Source organism: Pyxicephalus adspersus, chromosome 2 (assembly GCF_032062135.1).
Source record: "Pyxicephalus adspersus chromosome 2, UCB_Pads_2.0, whole genome shotgun sequence".
Classification (NCBI taxonomy): Eukaryota; Metazoa; Chordata; class Amphibia; order Anura; family Pyxicephalidae; genus Pyxicephalus; species Pyxicephalus adspersus.
In genome coordinates, this window is record NC_092859.1 from 139,881,466 (window position 1) to 139,902,429 (window position 20,964).

The following is a 20,964-nucleotide window of genomic DNA, read 5'->3' on the forward strand; positions in this document are numbered from 1 at the left end:
TCATTGAGCTGCATTTTCTATCTGCCTCTAGGACATTGGGTTACTTTCCTATACAATAGCCGTTCAGCAAAGATACTTAAACAATCATTCAACTTATTAACTGACACCTAAACTTCTATTTATGTATCGCCAATCTGCTGCCAGGTACAAGCTAGCATCATGCTGCTTCTCCTTCCCATTAAACATCCATTATACATCCACACATCACCTGGTACATATAGTGTTACTGAAATATTGTTCATTGTCATACTGCAGATTCCATCTTTTGTTAAAAGCATGTTTCCAGCCCATGAAAATGTGAGAAAACAAAACTGGAATTTTCATTACAGTTACTGCTGAAGTAGAGCAGCTCCGATGATGGATGTATAACCATGGAGCTCCTGTAACACATATTTTCCAGCTCTGGCTCATTAGTATAAAATGGATACTTTCCTGAACTGAGACTGATGCAGACAGACATATGTGTTAGTTCCTAAACCTCTGCGGTAATGTTATATTATGTTTCAGCATCAGGTAATGATATATAGCTTAGCTCAGCAGTCAGAAAGTTATGCACATTCTGATAAAAAAAAAATACATATTATATATATATATATATATATATATATATATATATATATACATTAGATAGACTGTATTTTTTCAATGTGGGTGGTGCATGTCAAGTAGGATTTAGCCCTGTAGAACATTATGTTGAAAATGACATCCAGGATTTACATCACAAATGTGAGTTTATTCAAGATGTCATACATACAGTTGCAATGGCATAGACACCCTTTTTCACAACTCAAATTAGCCTAAAATGGTTTTGATAAGTAGCTATTTTGTATCCAGATGTTTTACAGAGATTTATTGAGACTTGAAGGGTGTTTGTCTAGAACTATTGCAGTTTGCTGCATCCGTGTTTGACTTTTTTAGGAACTTCCATTGGTTTGCAAATCAATATTTTGCAAGAATGTGCAAAACACAAAGGAAAGACCAAAAGAAGAGCTAATAATTTTTTAATCAATAATATTATTGCAATTATTAATATTATCAGCAGTTACTCTATCTGCAACTCAGAGAGTCTCAATAGGAGCTTGATTTTTATTAAAGGGGCATTACAGATATGTCACAATTTCCCATTTTCCATTCTGTTCTTACTGGTTGCCTATCACTGAATTATTTACAAGCCTGCTAGAACTAATCTTCTTTTTTCCACTTCTAGGGAAAAAAAAGAGGTCAAGTAAGAAGGATGGAGGCAGTGATTGGCGGGAGCGGAGGAATGCCATCAGACTAACTGAGGAACACACCGTGGAAACTCTGGTGGTGGCAGATTCTGATATGGTACAATATCACGGAGCAGATGCAGCACAGAGATTTATCCTCACTGTCATGAACATGGTATGTTAGGATTTGCTTCTTTATCAGCCATTTGAAGTGTTTCCCTTATCTGTACACAGCTACCCACTCACTGAATTTGTCCTAGATGTTCCATGAAGTGTCCCAGAAATATATTGGTGTTAGTACCAACTTGATTCATTTGGGATTACAGTGTTTCCACTATATGTACTATCATTCTGAACTGGCATACTCTGACTTTTAGGTCCAGTACATAACAAGAGCCACAACCGGTTTTTCACTTGTACGGCCAATGGAATTACCCTTTCAGTTGCTAGTGTTTCAGTTGGATGTGTACTACTTCATTTTCTGTCCTACTGTTAGAAAGCATTTGGAAATTCCTATTTGGTGATCTCTTGTGCTCATGACATGATTTGCATACTTTTGATCAAGATATTCCAACACATCCAATCGGAAACCTGATAAATGGTTGCTTATGATAAATTGGCTTATGATTTCCCATCAGATTAACTTGATATCCAATCATTGTATTAAAAATCTGATCATAAGTGAAAATTGCCCCATGTGTATTAGACTAGTCTTTAGACTAGAGATGTAATTTTCCAGTGTTAATGTTTCAAGTGAGTGGGAAAGAATCTAACTTACATACATACAAATACAATGTTAATAATATAAATTCAATGGATCCAGTGGGTGAAATAGTGTTTAAAACTGAGGGTGCCCAGTAACCCATAGGAGCCATTTGAGTTGTTACATTTGGATTTGGTTTGGATAAACATATTGAATGTCCCAACATTTATTTCCAACCACATCTTCTATTGATGGTGAGAGAGCTGGACTGCTATGTAAAGCCTTCTACCCAACCTGATGATTTAAGGTTCAGGTTAAGGTTTGTATTCTGGTTGGTGTGTGTGAAAATAATGCCTCATACTCCCTGAATCACAATTAAAGTCATCATGAAATATGAAAAAAATTGGTCTATTAGTAAATTCAGGTAGTCAGCTAATTTTTTGGGTGCATAATATGGCTAAACCTAGACCTGACCAACTGGAACAACCCCAGCCTAAATCATAACACTGCCGCAAAAAGCTTGGGGACTTTTTTTTTTGGCCAGGCAGTGTATTTAACAAGCAGCACTAACTTATACAAATACAGTTGTTTTATGATTGAGGGATAATAGCTAAAATAATAGAACATGCCTCAAAAACTATAGTGTAGCATGAATATATTGCACCATGGTGCTCCACTCATGCTGCTTCCAGTGTCATATAAATGTTCACTCGTGGATCTATCTGTGAAAGCTGACAACTGTTCTGTTTAGAATTCATAGCAGCTGTTCAGAAACATCCATAAATGTGGAGCCACTATCTGGAATGTCTGTCAGATTGGTAACAGTATGATGTCATCCATACCACAAATAAATAAACATCTAACCTATAAATCCTATAACTATTTTTACACCAACCTAAGAGAAAAGGACCAAAATATTCCTGTCCTAAGGATCGTAACTGTCCTTTTGATTCATGGCCAGGACACATGGAATCGGAGAGTGACCCTTGAACGTGAAGTGTTTGAAGCTATTACATGACCTTTAACGTTTTCTGATATCATTTTAGCATGTGTATTATAATTGCACCTATTTATTTATTGCATTGTATAAAGTGCAGCTATAAACAACAACTCAGCAATAATTTTTCACATTCTGGAGTTCTGTAAACCAGTGAAAGGTGAAATCTCTTGCTATGTGTTAATTTACTGTACTTGTTCTTTTTTATGGAGAAGTATATCTGACAATCACCAAATATTCTCTAGTTGAAATGAATCACTGCCATCGAAAACACATGGACCTGGGAGATTAGCCACCACAAAATGTTTGGTGAATGTTGGATTCACTATTTTATAAATAGACCCTGCCTTATGTCTGTGGCTTTGTACACGGTAAAATGTTGTCGCTGGAAATGATCTTTCATGATCACTGGAACAGAGATAGATGAACGAACGGGCACTGTACACAGGGTAGCGTAAAACTGTATAGAAATCGTTCCCGATCACTGTTTATGGAGCCCTTGTGACAAGCATGTTCATCTAATCATCTGACATATGCATGTAACCTATCACTGTTTTATCTACACAATATTAAAAGGGGCTTTGGTATATAAAACATAATGCTATAAAAAACATTATACAACTACACATTTGTTTTATATAAACAAGGTAAAATGCACAGATCTCAAGACAATATAAAAACAACAAAGCACTAACCCTGAAAATCAATTAGGATTAGGGGATAGAATGCTTTTCTTTTTTTTTTTTTTTTTTTTTAACCAAAAAGTTCTTGGTTTGCAAATTCCCTTCAAATTTCAATGCTTGTTCAAAAAAATAATTATGTACAGATCAAATGTCCCTTTATTTATCAAAAGAATAGGGCCTAATGATATTATGTTTATAAACTGTGGTCTTTTGGATGTACAAGGGACACATGACAATTGGATTTAGGTCAGGGATATATAGAAGCTGTCATAATCCAATAACAAAATGCGCTTGCCCACTCAACCCCAAAAAAACGCACTCACGTAGAGGCCTCCAACAGCAAAGGTAACGAAGGGGTTTATACTCCCCTGTATCAATGGTCACGCGGCAGTTCCTAAGCCAACAAAGGCACTATAAGAAGCCATCCAAAACATCCAGTATTTTGTTTTCCTCTCCTATTATTGTACAATATTTGGGATGCAGGACAACAAATACCAAGAGTAACGAATCATTTCTATTTTTGGTCAATGTTCTAATAAATAAACCCATAAAAGGTGGTTGCTGAAACTTTTATTATTATGTTACAGGTTAGTATCCATTATTTTAAAGAACATTATTATTAACTAGTTTTTATATAGCACTGACATATTACGTAGCGCTTTACAAAGTCATGTCACTAGCTGTCATTCAAAGGGGCTCACAATCTAATGTCCCTACCATTGTCATAATTTATTAATACAGTCTAAATTCAATTTTGGGGGAAGCCAATTACCTAACTACATGATTTTGGAATGTGGAAGAAAACTGGGGTAGGGAAAAGCACACAAACACGGAGTGAGCCTGCAAACTCCATGCAGATAGTGTCCTGACCAAGGCGCTGCAAAGGCCAGAGTGTTAACCTCTGAGCCACCATTTTACCCACAATATTTATGCACTAAATTCATATAAGAATGGTGTTTTACCTCCCCATGGGTTTTTAATTCTGTCCAGTCCTGACATTTACAGAGCTCTGCCACTCCACACAGCTCTATCTGGAAGGACAATAGACCAAATTTTTGGCTTCTTTACTTCAGCTCTTGTTCTTCCATTAGTCTGTGCCTGGACAGTAAAAGATGAACCAGAAGTATCTTTTATATCTGCCCGGAGTTCAGCTTTGAGGTATTTAAAAAATATTCAGAGCTTTTCACTGTAAAGAGAATCTATCATCTAGGTATATGGATGCTGCAAGTACATTACTTGGTTGCAACACATTAAAAAATAATTAAAAAAAAAAGTTGTGATTGTTTGATTAAATTAATCGATATAAATAAATGAATTGATATCATAAGCATTCACATTGTCTTTGTTATCTGCTCATTTAGGTTTACAACATGTTTCAACACCCCAGCCTGGGAATTAAAATAAATATCCGTGTCACCAAGCTGGTCCTGCTTCACAGTCGCCCGGTAAGTGAGGGAATTTGAACATTTAAAAAGAAAGGTAATGAAATAATTGTTGCTGACCTCTAGCATTTCACTGTCATACCTGTCCATTTTCCAGACCAAACTGTCTATTGGGCATCATGGAGAGAGATCTCTGGAGAGCTTTTGCCATTGGCAGAATGAAGAGTATGGAGGGACCAAGTATTTAGGGAATAACCACGTCCCAGGAGCCAAGGATGAAACCCCAGTTGATGTAGCCGTGTTTATGACCAGGTAAGGAGGGAACTACAGTAATACGGTCATTTTTATTCTGTCAGGGCAATTCTTATATTTATATGTTATTTTATGGTACATGAATGTGATTTGTATGATTAGTAAGTGTTTATATGTGGCAGAATAATAAACAGCATCTGGGGACAGTTGTACACGTCAGATTTTTGCCCAGTAAGAACATGATGGTTTGTCTTGGAAGAGAATCATCAGATGTGTGTACAAAGCTTTAGTCCAGGAGTCAGCAAACTTCTTTGGCTTCTAGGCCATTTTAGGAGGTCAAGAAGGCACACTAGGCCAGACTCTCTCTCTCGTGTCCCGCGCTGATGGCTCCTCCCCCACCAGGAACACCCCTGAAGGGAAATCCCTCTCCTCCGCAATGCATAGAGAAGAGAGGGAATGTCCCCTTACCCTGGTGGCGGAAGTGTTAAGGCCAGCTGTGGTAAATAGGGAAGGGAGGCATAACAAGAGGCTCAAGAGCCACATGCAGCTCCAGAGCCACACGTTGCCGACCCCTGCCAGCTGGAATTAGGCCGTATCGACCAGGGGGTGTTAGTCCGCAACGAACTACGGGCTAGACTGTATCTGACCTAAAGGCCGGAGTTTGCCTACCCCTGCTTTAGTCATTAGCTTTTGTTTTAGGACTTGTTCTCAGGAACAGTTGTACAGTGGTTAGAAAACAATTTCCTTGCATTTCACTGTTCATGTGTTCCATGCTCTTGTCAACTGCTTTAGTAAGCTTAAAGCAAAACTAAACAGGTAAAAACAAAAAAATTGTGAGCAGGCAGGTTTGATTGCAGAAGGGACAGGTGATGTTCTATCTGCAGTAAATTAAACTTATCTGCCTGATTGCAATTTTTTAATTATACCTACCTCTCCTCACTCGTGGGCACCATCATCTCCATTCAGTCCTCCTCCATGTTTTAAATCTTTAGCCTTTTTGATTGGCCGGGCCAGAATGATGTAAATCCTTTTCATACGGTGTCATACACTGAAAAGATCATAGATAGCTCAGTGTACTCTAATAAAAAAAAAAGTTGTGAATGAGCAGGTAAATACATTTATTTTTAGAAAGGACATTGTCTGTTCTTTGTGTAATAAAAATCCTTCCTATTCACTTTTGAACTATACTTCCACTTAACTGCCCGTTAAGTATTTGGTAAGCTTTTGATGAAGTTTTGAAAGCCTTTTTAACAAAAAATTACAAACAAATGATGTGTTTTTGTTACCTATACCCTTCCAGTTCTTTTCCTTTGCAAGACAACTATAATTCTGAAAATCTACCCCTGTATTGTTTTTACAGCATTTGATTAACACCTGTTGATTGACACCTGTAAATGCCTGTCAAATGCCACTGGGGGCCAAACAGTTAAAATAGGGTGCCCGGTAAGCCATATCCCTTCCAGAAATAAACTGTCCATGTAAACAAGCCTTTGTTCTTATGGTAGCTCAAAACTTTCTGCAGTGCTTTACTGGGGATATGGGCCTTATAACACTCAACCCTGCCATTGAGATGACGTTCCTTGTTTTCTATTTTCAGGACTGATTTCTGTGTCCACAAGGATGAACCCTGTGATACTGTGGGTAAGATATTTGTTTTGTTTTGTTTTTTTACAAATTATCGGTTATAATGGGGTAATTATTGTTCTTGTGTACCTTTTATTTGTACATGATCTGCCTTTTGATTTGTATAGCTTTTCCTTTTCCACCAGTTTTAGGTGTCCTTAGCCACGTACTCATTCCACTTTCTAAATGAGGGTTTCTCAACCAGAGTTTAGTGGAACCCTGGGGTATCTCCAGAGATTGCTAGGGGTTTCTTGGGCCATGAGCAATTTGTGCCTCTCAGGTCAGTTTAGTGACACCAATAACCTTTTTGGCTATCTGTAAGGGTGACAATCTTTCCACTAGCTGGCGATATAAGAAACATTCTTCCTACTGACCCCCACACTAATATACTGTGAGCTGTGGATATAGTAATTATAGAAGGGGTTCCCTGAAGACCTGAAAGGTATTTCATGGGGTTCCCATGTAAAAAAGCTCTCTAAGTGTCTCAAATCCTGCTGAGAACTTTACTACTGTTGTCTTTGCCAAGAAGAATGAATGGTGGTGCAGATAGGTGGAGCAATTAGAGCTGTAGGGCATTGACTTCTTTCTCAAGTTAGATGACGCTGATATGATAACTGCTAGCTAGTGTTAGAAGGCTCCGTCATCCTGCATGCAAAGAACAGACAGGTATTGGTCTTCTGAACAGAAAGAAGAACTTTATCCAGCTTTAGATCAACATTTTAACTGCAGAATAGAGGAGCATATATCAAAAATAAAAGAATATTCACCAAAAGTGAGCAGTTTACTACATTTTAGGAAAGTTCAGCTTGTGTTAATTCAGTAGAAACGTGTCATTTTGCAATGCTCTGGGTTGGTTACTAAATTGCAGTTTCTTTATTGGCATTAAATTTATTTTTATTTGATATTTACATGGAAAAAAACGTAGTAAATTACGATGCCACAAAATGCAGAAGACCCCACTTTTTTATTAAGAGGTGTAGAAGTGTTGATCATAGAAACAGAGCATCAGATGTGACATTTTTGGACCTAAAAGACACCAAGGGCCATGAAGTCTTCAGCCAAAGACAAGAAAGATGAAGACATTTTATGATAATTGGAAAGGTGTATTTCTGCGACTTTTCCTAATTAAAACAAACCCTGAAAATAAAGCAATGTTTGCTTATACCCACAGAGTTCCTTTTTAATGTGTAAGTAGAAGTTGTGTGTGGTCTGGACCTGTTGGCTTATTAGATTTGCAGAGATGGGGAAGTTGCTTGGAAACCTCCAAAGGCATTCTGCAATAAAGATGTGAACGAGTTGATACACCGCTGGAGCTCCTGCTACCAGATTGTTCTGCATGGGTGATATGGCTATCCCTGTGCTGGGAGCCTGCCCTGTGTCTTTGAAATGTTACAGTCCGTGTTATGAAAGTTGAATATAGCAGAGAAGGGTCAGAATAAGTTCTCATTGCTGTATGTGGTCCTGCTGGAAAGATTCCTTCTTTCCCTTAGTCCTAGTGACTATTGTCATTGAGACTAAAGTAAGGAATAATCCAACATTGTTAGGTTGTTACTGAGACTGGAATAGCAACTAGACCAACTCAGGAAATCTGATTAGCTAGCCAGACCACACACAACTTCCATTTACAGATAGAACATATTAAAAGAGAACTCTGAGAGTTTAGGCAAATACAGTCAACACTTGTGCTTAGAAATTCCATAAATAATCCTTTATAAATAGAAAATATCATAGAAATACAAATTTCCTGCTACCATTTCTTTGTTTATTTTGAATTACTTTCCCGTTGCTAGAAAAAGTCTCCAAACTCTGTTCTTGTCATGCTTTTTGTGCCTGATAAGGTTAAATTTGATTTTCTGTTTCCATGATCATAAAATCATTACTTTATCATAATAAAAAGCAGAACAAAACCAGTCTATTCCCACCTGTTTCTGTTCCATCACGGCCACCGCCATCTTCTTCCTTTTTCTGTTCTTTGTTGCGATCTTGCAGGCTGGAATGGCGTAAACCTCGCTCAGACACGTGGGAGTTCATAAGGTCCTGGCAACCGCAGGGGAAGCTAGGATGTGCCGAGCAACCTGACAACCAACGCTGAGGTGCTCATGTGATTTTGACAGCTTAGGCGAGTGATCAGTTAGAGAAGAATGCTTATTGCAGAAGGGAAGTCACTTGTCCCTTTCTGCAATGAATCCCCTCTAGTTCCCGCTTTAACATTTGATAACATCATCATTTTCTATCAATCCTGAAAATATTGATTAAACATATGGCTGTTACCTTAATTGGTCTATATGCCAATACTAACTCTTGTACTGCCCACTCCCCCAAAGATCTAGCCCATTAATTGGGATTGAGGGCTCTTGTTAGGAGTAATGAGACTGTGATGTTTTTAGGAAGGTATGTATTGCCAGCATCCATGATCTGTCCTCATTAAATAAAGAAGTACATAGACCCAGGGATGACATCTCTGTATTTCAAAAGGTATTAGCCTGTTGATAAGGGGGGAAGGAAGAACCAGTGGAAGCAAAATTAACAGTTTTGAAATGGAACTAAACTCTAAGAACTATTACTACAAAAAAATTCAATAATCCTATTCAAAAAGCCCATAAATGGTCAGAAACTACTAAATACACTAGTTATGGTTCGTTATTTGCAAAGGAAGTTTGCTTTACCCCTAGGGCTTGGTTTCCCTATGCTTTCCTCACCCTCAACATTTATCATTATTGTATTTTCCACGTGTACTGCAGAAAGTCCTGGACCTTTACAGCTTCTTTTCTTCTCCGTCATGTAGGAAAATTTTGTGAGAATGGGAGAGATTGGGGTTAGTCTATCAGATGTTCTAAAATTCTGGTTTTTGGTGTTGGAGCAATTAAGTCATGCAGCTCCATTGAAATTAGGTTTTCATTAAGTTCAGGGTATTTGTTAAAGTGGAACTAAAACATTTTTAAAAAAAAAATTAAGATCAGGTTCTTTTTTTGCAGAAGGCAGCAATCAAGCGGGTAAACTTGTTTTATTGCAGAAGGGACATGGGCTGTGCTTTTTTGCAAGAAAGACCTGCCTGATCCAAAAATTCCAAATGTTCCACTTTAAGTTCTGGGTGCACAAGAGTTTAAACTTTGATGATAACTTTGCTTTAAGATCTAAATGGAGCAAATGATTTGTGACTATAAAATTGCTCAATTGCAATACTTATATATTCAGTGCCTGGAAACACTCAGCACATGGCCGGACTATACTGTCCACACTCCATCTGGGCACTTTGGCCAAAACCCAGAGGATCAATTAGATTAAAAGTTGAAGTGGAACACCAACCAAATCTTGCTAGTTGTATGTGTTTTTTTGCTGATTTGCAGTACAGGAAATGGCAGTAGTGATGGTGGGCAGGTGGGAAATCTCCTGGAGGTAGATAGCAATAAAAAAGACAGGTTGCTACCGTCTCAGTCTAATAAAAATAAGTGATTATTATTTTATGTATCCTAGTGGGTAAGTTATCCATCTGTTTCCCTTTCCACTAACAAAACAGCATCTCAACCTAGAAAGAAATAAAAATCTTCCATAGCTTCTATTTCTTTCCCATTCTTCCCAAACCCAGATGACAGATGGCAGAGGTCCTGCTTAACTGATAGAGGAATAGTTAATTTGGGGGCCTGGGAAGGGGAAACAGAAAAAAATGTTATAATTACTTGAGAAACTCTTTTACATTATACTCCCCAATGCTAGTGAAAAGTATAACATTTCTTGAGTATTAAAAAATTTAAATCCTCATGTTTGGCAAAACAAAGCCACATGGTACTAAAAAAGAATCGCAGAACAATTTGTTCTTTGCTGATATAAACCTTTTTGATTTATTTATGCATATGTGCAACATTTTATCCCTGCAATAAAGTAAATTGGTAACTTAAACTAGAATATAACAAACTGTAACATCTGACACTGTTTTCTGTCTTTGAAAAATTTGTGGCAATTGTTATATTTGTTGCCTAATTCGAGTTAAATTAGAACATGTTCTTCCAAGGCACAAACATTAAATTTGTCACTGCTGGCATTGTAAATCTAAACTATCAAAGACTAGTTTGTAAGCCTTTTATTTAAAATGTAGCAAGGTTGAAGTAGGCCATTGATTGCACTGAAGGATGGAATGCTATTGTTTATCTTTCTTTTCCCACAAAGTAATTTCCTCATATATTCCACTCTATTACAAAGGGATACTTTAAGGGAGAACTCCAGTCTGCAAAAGTCTATACATTTATTATTACCCCCCAACCTATTGCTGTGCAGATTTCTGTAATTAGTTTATTAATTTTTTAATGTTTGCTAACTGAAGGGGGAAAAAGATGTCACATAATCATCCTTTCCTTTTTTTTATTCCAGCCCTTTACTGGTGTTGCATAAAGTAAAGCCAGCACATCACTCAAACCAGAACTAAACTTAAACAGTAAAACATTGCATAAGGCACATTGCCTGACCCTTCTGCAATAATGAACCTGCTTGCTAACATTTATTTCTTGTTTAGGTTTAGTTCCACTTTAATGAATGCTTACGGCACAGCAGAGCAGACTCTCTTTGTGCTAATAGAGTGTAGATCAGAAACAAACACAGACAGGAGAAACGTACAATCAGTGGTGACTTTTTTAGGTACACATATTCAACTGCTTGTCTGAGCCTGCGATGAGAGAGTGGCCGTGTTGTGTTCAGAGAGACAACCCACCCATCGTCTTTAGCCTGCAATTCCATACGGGAGAATTGCTCTGGCTAGTGCACCCGCCAAGTGGAGTCCTTATCCTGACCCCGCGCAGGGGTGGGGGATTAGGCAGACTGGCAAGAGCCGCAGATCACCAAAGAATGATTTGAAAATTCCCGAAAAAAGCGAGGTCATAGTGTTCCCACCCATGCCCAGCTCACTACAACCCTACACCTGAGGCTACAGTTTGCACTGGCTCACTAAAATTGAAGAGGATATTGGAAAAATTGTTGCTTGGTCTGATGAGTCCCTATTTCTGCTGGAACATTTTAATGGTTGGGTTGGAATTTGGCTTCAACAACATGAACCCATAGATCCATCTTGCCTTTTTTTAATGGTGTGAAGGATATATGCTTGTATTCTTGGCACACTTTGGAGCCCATGATACCAATTGAGCCTACTGAGGAATGAATACCGCAGTCTGCTTAGTGCTGTTGCAAACCATGTCCATTTTCTTATGGCTGCGGTGTTGAATCATTTGATGGCTACTTCCAGCAGGATAAACATCGTCTCAAATCGTCTCATACTGGTTTCTTGAAACTGACAATGAGTATATTATACCCAAATAGTCTCCAAAGTTACCAGATCTCAGTCCAGTAGGACAGCTTTGGGATGTAGTGCGATGGGAGATTTGCATCATGTATGTGCAACCAACAAATCTGCAGAAGCTGCATATTGTCCAGATGGACCAATTTCCCAAAGGAACGTTTCTAGCACCTTGCTGAATCTATGCCAAGAAGAATTACAGACGTTCTGAAGGCAACAATGTACTTAGTGGCTGGTGAATGTAAATCACAATAACAAAATATTTATTCTGTAATACTTTTTTATTTTTATTTTAACTATTATTCCAACCACACTCTAAGCTTTAGCTTTAGCAGACATGCCATAGAAAATAAGATTAGTAAGAATAAATAATATCATACTCATAATGGCACTCTGTCTGGTTTGTTTAGTAAGGCAGAGCCAAAGGCAATTATATGCAAACAGTGATAAGCCCATTACAAATGATGCCAAGCATAAATTAGGGGAAGTGACCACACCAGCAAATTATACATAGTTCTCTGGCACCAGTGTAAGTGTATTATGGACTTGATCTGTTGATTTTCCAAATATGACGTAACAGCAGTCTGCCTGTCTACAGACATAAAAAGATAACAGCAGTTGTATTCTGACCATTGGGACATTGATTAGATAGGTGGGGAAATTATCAGGTGATTTCTATTATTTGCTGATAAACCAGCACCTCACATACAGCTCAGATATGAAATTTCTTGGTAGATGAAAAAACGATGGGTGAATTATCTGATTATTCCAATGCAATGTTATGGCTTTTTGTATTTTTACTCTTTACATTATGTTTACCTTGCCCCTTCCAACAACACCCCGAGTCTGGCCCATTCTTACTAATATAACTCCAAAATTTAATATATAATCATATTCCTTAATGGTTTAAAATGATAAATATACATTTCTGTTAGGTTGTGTTATGTGTTGGGTTTATAACTTGACAAATACTTTAACTTGTTTCAGGTTATTTATCAAGTTCCTTTGTGATTTGCAGCTGTACCTAAATAGTTCATCAATGCTAAATAATTGAATATTAGGCTTAAATGTGCTTAAAATGTTAATTAAAATCATTTAAGGCTGGGTTTACACAGATTGTTTCTCCAGCATTTAACCTGAGGCTTTTAACCTCCCTAGCGGTTCATTTCTTTGCGGTTTTATATGTCTAAAAGCGGTACATTGTTTTTCATGAAAATTTATTTTACAGTATATTATTATGAGCATAATGAAATTTGAAACACAAAATCATGTAAAAATATGAAATTAAATAAATAATAAAAAAAAATAATAAAAAAAAAATATGCATATTTATATATATATATTTTTAATTTTAAAAAAGGAATAAATAATATAGTCATACTATTATTTATACTGTAAAATAAATGTTCCTGAAAACAATGTACTGCTTTTACACATGTATGTATTGAATGCAATACAAATGGATTTTGAATTTCCCGCCCTGCCCCGCCGGCAACGTACACACACACCGTCGTCACGGGAACTCCCCGGTGATTCACCGTGTGCAGAAGACACCGGAAGAAGGAAGAAGACAGGGATCGTGGTGATGGACGACGCGGTAAGTGCTGTATTTACTTACCTTCCCATAGGTTTACCTACCCCGAGTGTGACTAAGGGTTACCACTTTCAGCAACTTATTTCTACCCCAAGTCACACTCAGGGTTTCTGCTAGGAAGGTTAAAAGCTTAATGTTTGAAATTCATGCATTTTAAAGCTTGCCTTTAAATCACTGGAAAACGCCTATGCCACGTCATTCTGCGTTTTCAAGCATTTATAAACACTGAAAAAGCCCCTATTGAAATTAATAGACTCGTTTACCCGCAATAAGCCCACATTTTATTTTCTAAAACGTTGCAAGGAGCAAGGTATAACATTCAAAAACATGCCTCAAGGAAATGCCCTGGTGTAGAATATCCCATTGGAATGCATGGAAATTTCAAACATGGGCTTTCAAATAGGAATGAGTGGGAATGCCTCAGGCATTCTCGTGAAAATTTCCTTGAACATCCGATGAGTCCGCAAATTTTCGGCAAACCAATTTCGCGAAACCATCAGAAGGTTGAGGAAATCATTAGGATCCCCGGCACTAGCAGTTAATTAACCTCTAGTGCCCCGGGATCGCAGTGGATTCTCAGGGCTGCCTTTGTTCAGGCAGCCCTGGGAATCCTGTGTGCGATCCCCAGCATTGTTCAGCACAGCCTGCAATGTTTTTTTTAATTGTATCTCGTTTGGCGAATTTACAATGGCCGTTCTCGCTTACAATTTCGCTTACAGTTGCAAGAACGGCCAAATTTGCTGCGAGTTTTAACGAGCGAGTGTTCACTCCTTCTGATCCCCCATTAGTGCTTTCACTTTCATGGTCATTGGCTAGGGCCTGCCCAGTTCTTTGTCTTACTATTGTCCCACCTCTGTGATGATAAATTACTATAGTCCTTCACTGGTTTAGAATATTTTTTTTTTCGTTTTTGCCTTTTTCCATATGGCTTGGAGGTTGCCTGTCAAATGTAGGCTCTAAAGAAAGAAGTACCCCATGAGGGATGATGGGCTTTGTTGTGGACAGCTTCCAGTTTGGATCCTTCACTAAGAAATCTAGTGGTGACAGCAGGCAGAAGGAACAAAGCATGGTACCAAATTGGCAGGCAGGATCATTGGTGGACCATGGTCAAAAAGGGAAAGTTTAGGGCAGATAGATAATTAATATTGTTAATAAACAAGCATATGTTATACAGAGGTATCAGGATTGAGTGTACAGAAACCTGGTGCATATACCCAAGGAGGAACAACTAGTGCATTGAGCAGGTTCAAATACCTTCAGAAACCTCAGAGGAAGTGCCTTACAGCACAGAACCTGCAGGAGGAATGTAGGTGCAAGAAAGACCTAGGGCAGGTGTCTGGGGAGTTTGAAAGTAGTTGTAGAGATTAAAAGGAATCAAGTACAGAGCCAAGTTGGGAAACATCAGACTGATCCAGCAAAACCTTCAACATGAACATCTGAGGACTGTGATGAGGTTGGTTTCGGAGACAGCAAACTGTGAACCCATTGCTTCGATTGCAGTTAAAAGATGTTACTTTACTATACATACTGATGAGAAACACACATGCACGAGGAACCCACTGATAGCCTGTGTAAAACTGTAAAATTGATAAACCAAAGTCTATTCTACCTCATACAAAGATTTTTGTGAATGACAGTTCTCTGTGTCTCATTTCAAAAGCAAAACGGTTATTTCCCATTTGCTCCGGAAAAATGAAAGGAGAGCCAAAAACATTAGAAGTCAGAGTAATAGGTCTTGTTTTGAAGCTACAGTGTAAGATTAACAGGAAACGCTGACAGGGAGGCCCTTGGGGCAAATGGTGGAATGATATCTAAAAATTTCCATATTCTAAAATAGGGATTTAGACTAACACAGCCCTGGAGGTGAGATTATCATCTCTCATCAATATGACACATTTAGATAGCAGAGGTGGTAATTTCTGTTTGCTGCAGTACAGGTTACTTGTAGATAATAAATTATCTCCCTTAAATTGAGCATGTTCAATGTACAGCAAAGTAACAGAACACTCTCTAATTACTCATCATATACCTTATACCAAGGGTCGGCAAACTCTGGCCTTTAGGCCAGATACGGCCTAGCCGGTAGTTCGTTCTGGCCTAACGCCCCCTGGCCGATCCGGCTGGCAACCCACGGAACTCCGGTACCGCCCCCTTGCAGTTATTCCCCTATTTACCCCGGCTGGCGTTTATACTTCCCCTGTGGTAAATAGGGAAAGCCCCCCGAAGGTAAATCCCTGTTCTCCGCAATGCATAGGGAGGAGACGGATTTCACTTCAGGGGGCTTCTCTGGTGGTGGGTGGAGTCATTGGGGCAGGTCTGGCCTAGTGTGCTCCCGCCCACCCCATAAGTGGCCTAGTGGCCGTAAAACTTTGCCGACCCATGCCTCATACCATTGAAGAAAGCCGGAACATCTGGGTACGTACACAGACATACACATACCTTCTCTCTGTTTAATGCTAAACAACAAATCAATAGACCTGAGCTTTCTTTCTCTGATTTCCCTTTTTCAAAAAGTTAGACTTTACATAAGATTTTCAAAGGGCTTTGGCTATGGATCAGAGAAATGAATAATGGTGGAGTAGGAGTAAGCACTATGTGGTGTTTACTGTACATTCATAATGGTACTTTACTTGTTATCTAGAATTTTTCTCCTAGTAGTTGTTCAATTGACCTGGTTTATGATCATGTATGACTTTTAAGCCTAAACTGTTACTGCTAATTTTAATTTTGGTATAGATTGTACTGTGTTTAGTACAGGTCAATGGCCTTGCTGGCATGAACTCTATTGCCATTGATATCATCACATATGCAGAATTATGCTGTCAAAACATTAACCACAATAACACTAGAGCACATGATCTAAGTATATTGTTCTTGGCAAGCATGCTGCCACAAATCCTGCTTGTAACGTGTGCAGAGGATTCCTCATCATCAGTGTGTACTGCACATTAGTATTAAACCAGCATCAGTCTTTGTTTCCTGCACTCTCCATTACCAAGTAAATCCTCCATTGCTTTTATTTTATTTACAAACTTTTAAAACATATATTATACAAAATAATACAATCAGTGAATAGAAAGTTTATTTAAGTCCTTTTAAAAACAGAATATGGTGGTTTACTGGCTTAGGGAGCAAACTATTGCTTTTGCCAAAGTTTGTGGAATTCTTCCATCTATGTCCTATGATTGCATTACATTCAATGAATATATGCAATAAGGGTAACAAGTTAGAAGCCCAGTGCTTGGGTTAATACATTTTACAAACTCAAAATGTAACTTTATAGGTTAAAAAAAGAACACACATCTACCAATAATGTAAATAAAATGATTTTTTTTAATAACTGGTACACGTTATACAAAAATACAATCTTTGAGGCTGGATGGCACCAGAGGGCTTAAATTCTTCACGGATGATATAATGGTCTTGAATTGTTTGCATATGACTGTGATCATTGGAGCTGATTAGGCTCCTTTTCTACTGCTTAGAATTTATTAAAATCTTCCCAAACAGCTAGCAGAAAGTCAAGTCCAATTGCAGCGTGTGCAGATAGGTGCAGGTGGTGCAGGTAGTGATGGCATGACAGCACACATTTGAACATGCATACCCTGCCACTAAATATTTCACATTACAAGTAAACCTACAGCGGGTAGGCAAATGGATTGTGGCCTTGGGTAATCCTGTAAAATATTGGAAAATGGAAATGTTAAATCGCATACTCAGCCACAATCCTTTTATGCCATGACACGTGACTTCTTTTATCCAACTCAAGCATGCCTTAAGGACACAGTTGAGTAATGTCTGTCTAATATTATTAGATCATCCACTTTTACAATTAATGAGTGATGGCTGCAATAAAAGGTTGCTTTGTGATCTATATAATTGGCTCTTAAATGTTTTTAATGAGACCTGTAAGCTTAACAAATCTGTAGCTTTGGTAGTACATAGATCCCCCCAAAACCTAGTCTGGTTCTAACAGCATCCAGTGCAACCTGCAAATACATTTCTTTTTTTTGTTCTGTATTTGCAGTATAATAATGATGTTCTACTGTTTTTATTTCAATGGTAAAAACATTATTATCTATTAAGTAGCATTTAAAATAAAAATCTCCTGCGTATTCACCTCTCCAGCTTGAGAACATGACCTCATTTTTGTAGCTCCTGTTTTTCTTCTCTTCTCTGTAATTGTATCTACAAATCTCCCCCTCCGCTATCCTCATCCAAGGAATACATATTTAAGCCCTCAACTAATTTTAGTGTGGAGTCACCCTATTTAACTTCTACATTCTTTATGAATGGAGATCTTTCCGTAACATTTCAGTGGAAGCTGTTAGTAATGACTGAGACTCGCCTAGTTCACATGAAGTCACAGACCAATTATATCCATCCATCTGTGCCTGTGTCACCGCCAGGCCAACACATACAAGGAACCACTGGCTGCTCATCTTCCTTCGGGCGGTTTTCATAATGAGAAGTTTTAATTGGGGGCGTAATGTCAGACAGCAATCATTACACGCTGGGATTAAACCATCACCTGACCGGTTCTGCTTTGAGTCGGGGTGGTCTAAATTATTGGAGTGAGGCTAACATGCAAGATCCTTAACATCAGACAGCAGAAGGGCAGAATTCACTGGCCTGTGATAAAGTTTTTAAAAGCTTATGTGAGTGCAAGACAAAGACTTGTAACAATCGGCAGTCAGGCAAATTATAAACCCCTGTAAACGCCTGTTAGGGGACCTATTTGCAAAAATTATAATCCAGGCACGTTCTGATATATTTGGCATTCAGCCATGCTTGTCCTGGGAGTTATAACATTCTGTAGTATTAGAAACAAATGGTAAATGTTGGCATATGCACATTAAGTTTTTAGGATAAAATGTTACTTTTGACTATAAAATATGTGGTGGCTGTGGTCATAGTCATTGGAGCTTTCCATAGGGGATTCACTAATAAAATCAACATATCACTGCATGAAAATTAAGTACGTTTGAAAGAAGTTTGTGCCAACAAATGTAACTTTAGCTGTATGAGTACAAACAGAAAGAATAAGTATCAAACAATACATTAAAACAAATGACAGTGAGCATTCACAGCATACAAAAGCATACCAAAACACAAATTATTATTATTTATGAGCTGTCAGGTTGATGGTGACTCCTGGCAAGTACATGGATGGCATTACTCCAGATGATCTGTCTTCTTTCTAAGTCTAAGCAACAACATATTCATGATTTGATTTTATCCATCTATTTAGTTGTTTTTCTCTTTGTTTCCTTAAAGCTTTTCAATTATAATTGTCTTTTTTTTAAACACATACGTGATGTGTGAAGGTTGATTGTACATTTGCAATCCCCTGGTGTAGGATCCCTACAACTTGACACTTTCTTCAGACTTTACATGCTATAGTTACATGTTGTTCATGCAGTTATAAAGAACTTGTGATATAATGCAGTCAGTTCTATAGTCCCTTTTTCCCACCGCTATATATTTATGTAGGTGCTTCAATTATTATTAGATCTATGAAATGCAGTACCTTCAGTAAACTCAGTTTGCAAATAAAACCGTACTTTTTGTATAGACCTTAGACCGTGTTATAGTAGAATGCCACCAAAAGTGTAATCAAGTATTATCTTCTCTGCGTTGCCTTATTTATAATTCTGACAAATGCACATTTGATGCATAAACAGGCAATGTACGTTTGTATAAGTAATAATTTTAATTTCCTCTGACCATTAGCCCCAATAGTGTAAAATTTTGCCTGACCTCCCAGAATCTATATATCCACATCAGGATATCCAGGCATTCTGTTAATGATTTGTGACATTGCTTACTTGTGAATGTTATCATACTTAATAATAATGATAAACAGGATTTATAAATCGCCAACGTATTACGCAGCGCTGTACATTAAATTGTGGTTGAAAATGACAGACAGATACAGACAGTGAGGAGGGAACCCTGCCCCGAAGAGCTTACAACCTAGAAGGTGGGGGAAGTATTACACAATAGGAGGGGAGATTTGTAATGGAGGGAAGTAGTGAGGGTTTTAAAAGACAGAAGAATATGAGTAGGCAAGTTGGAACTTTTAATTTGGACTTAACCAATAAAGCACAGGATATGGGTTGTTACTGTATAGAAATATAGGTTCAAAGCTTTGGGAATAAATGTATCTTTATACAACTAAATATAATTGGTTACTGAACTATTTAGTATGTGTAGTTCTAAAAAATACAAACTAAGTAGTTATATATAAACTGTTTTATTCTGCTGCCTTATTGTTATGAATTGGCATGATGGTAACTTACGGCATGTTCCACTCCTTACTTGGCAGATAGGAACAGACTTGGCTTCCCTATACCTAAAGAGCTTTACATCTAAAATATAAACAGCATCTGTCTTCTTAGGACCACCAAAAGACTTACAACAATACCAACTCCCTTCTTCTGCAACTCTTGACTAAGTGCCTTCTGCTTATTAATATGGACTGGAGGGAGTGATACGGTAGGGAAAGCCATATGAATTGCTATTGTAGGCAAGTTACAAGGTTTTATAATTATAAAAATACTCCCTTAATTGTAAATTAAAAAGACATCTATCAATGGCCGACTGCAATCCTTTCTGCACACTACTCTAATAGCCAGAGGCTATTTATAAAATTCCACCAATGGACATGCCAGAGTCAAAATTAAGTAAAAGCTCATGAATAGAAGGTCTGTGGTTGACTGTTCTCATTTAATTTGATCATTTTAGCCATATCCATATATTAATATATGTGTGGCAACAATTAGTAGGGTGAATTATTTACTTTACATTTGGCTCTGGCATTGACTAGTAGTGAAATGGAGATATCGGCCCTGATTTATTAAAGCTCTCCAAGGCTCTAGAGAATACATGTTCATCAGTGAAGCTGGGTGATCCAGCAAACCTGGAAAGCATTTCTTAAAAGTAATTTGCTATTTGTTAGTAAATGTTTTCAATTCTGAACCAGATCCATTCCAGGTTTGCTGGATCACCCAGCTTCACTGATAAAAGTGTATCCTCTCCAGCCTTGGGGAGCTTTATTAAATCAGGCACATTACCTAAAGCGCCTATTGGAATATGTTATTTCATTATCTAACCCCCTCGTATCATGAAATTGCAAATAGTTATAGGGGATGTATAGCGCTTCTAGGTGCATATCTGTATCAATTTTTTAAAGTTGGGAAAAATGAAGAGTACAAATGTACAAAAATGACATAAGTAAA

The 20,964-nt window shown here is 37.8% G+C and overlaps 1 protein-coding gene across 2 annotated transcripts in view; it reads left to right on the forward strand.

Annotated features, from left to right (window-relative positions):
- ADAMTS17 (ADAM metallopeptidase with thrombospondin type 1 motif 17) overlaps positions 1 to 20,964 on the forward strand; it is a 156,790-nt gene that overhangs the window by 27,295 nt on the left and 108,531 nt on the right. For both annotated transcript variants that reach the window (XM_072402659.1, XM_072402660.1), the window contains exons 4-7: positions 1,208 to 1,383; positions 4,953 to 5,036; positions 5,131 to 5,285; positions 6,823 to 6,866. In XM_072402659.1, the coding sequence (XP_072258760.1) occupies positions 1,208 to 1,383; positions 4,953 to 5,036; positions 5,131 to 5,285; positions 6,823 to 6,866 (459 nt within the window). The remainder of the gene's footprint in view (positions 1 to 1,207; positions 1,384 to 4,952; positions 5,037 to 5,130; positions 5,286 to 6,822; positions 6,867 to 20,964) is intronic.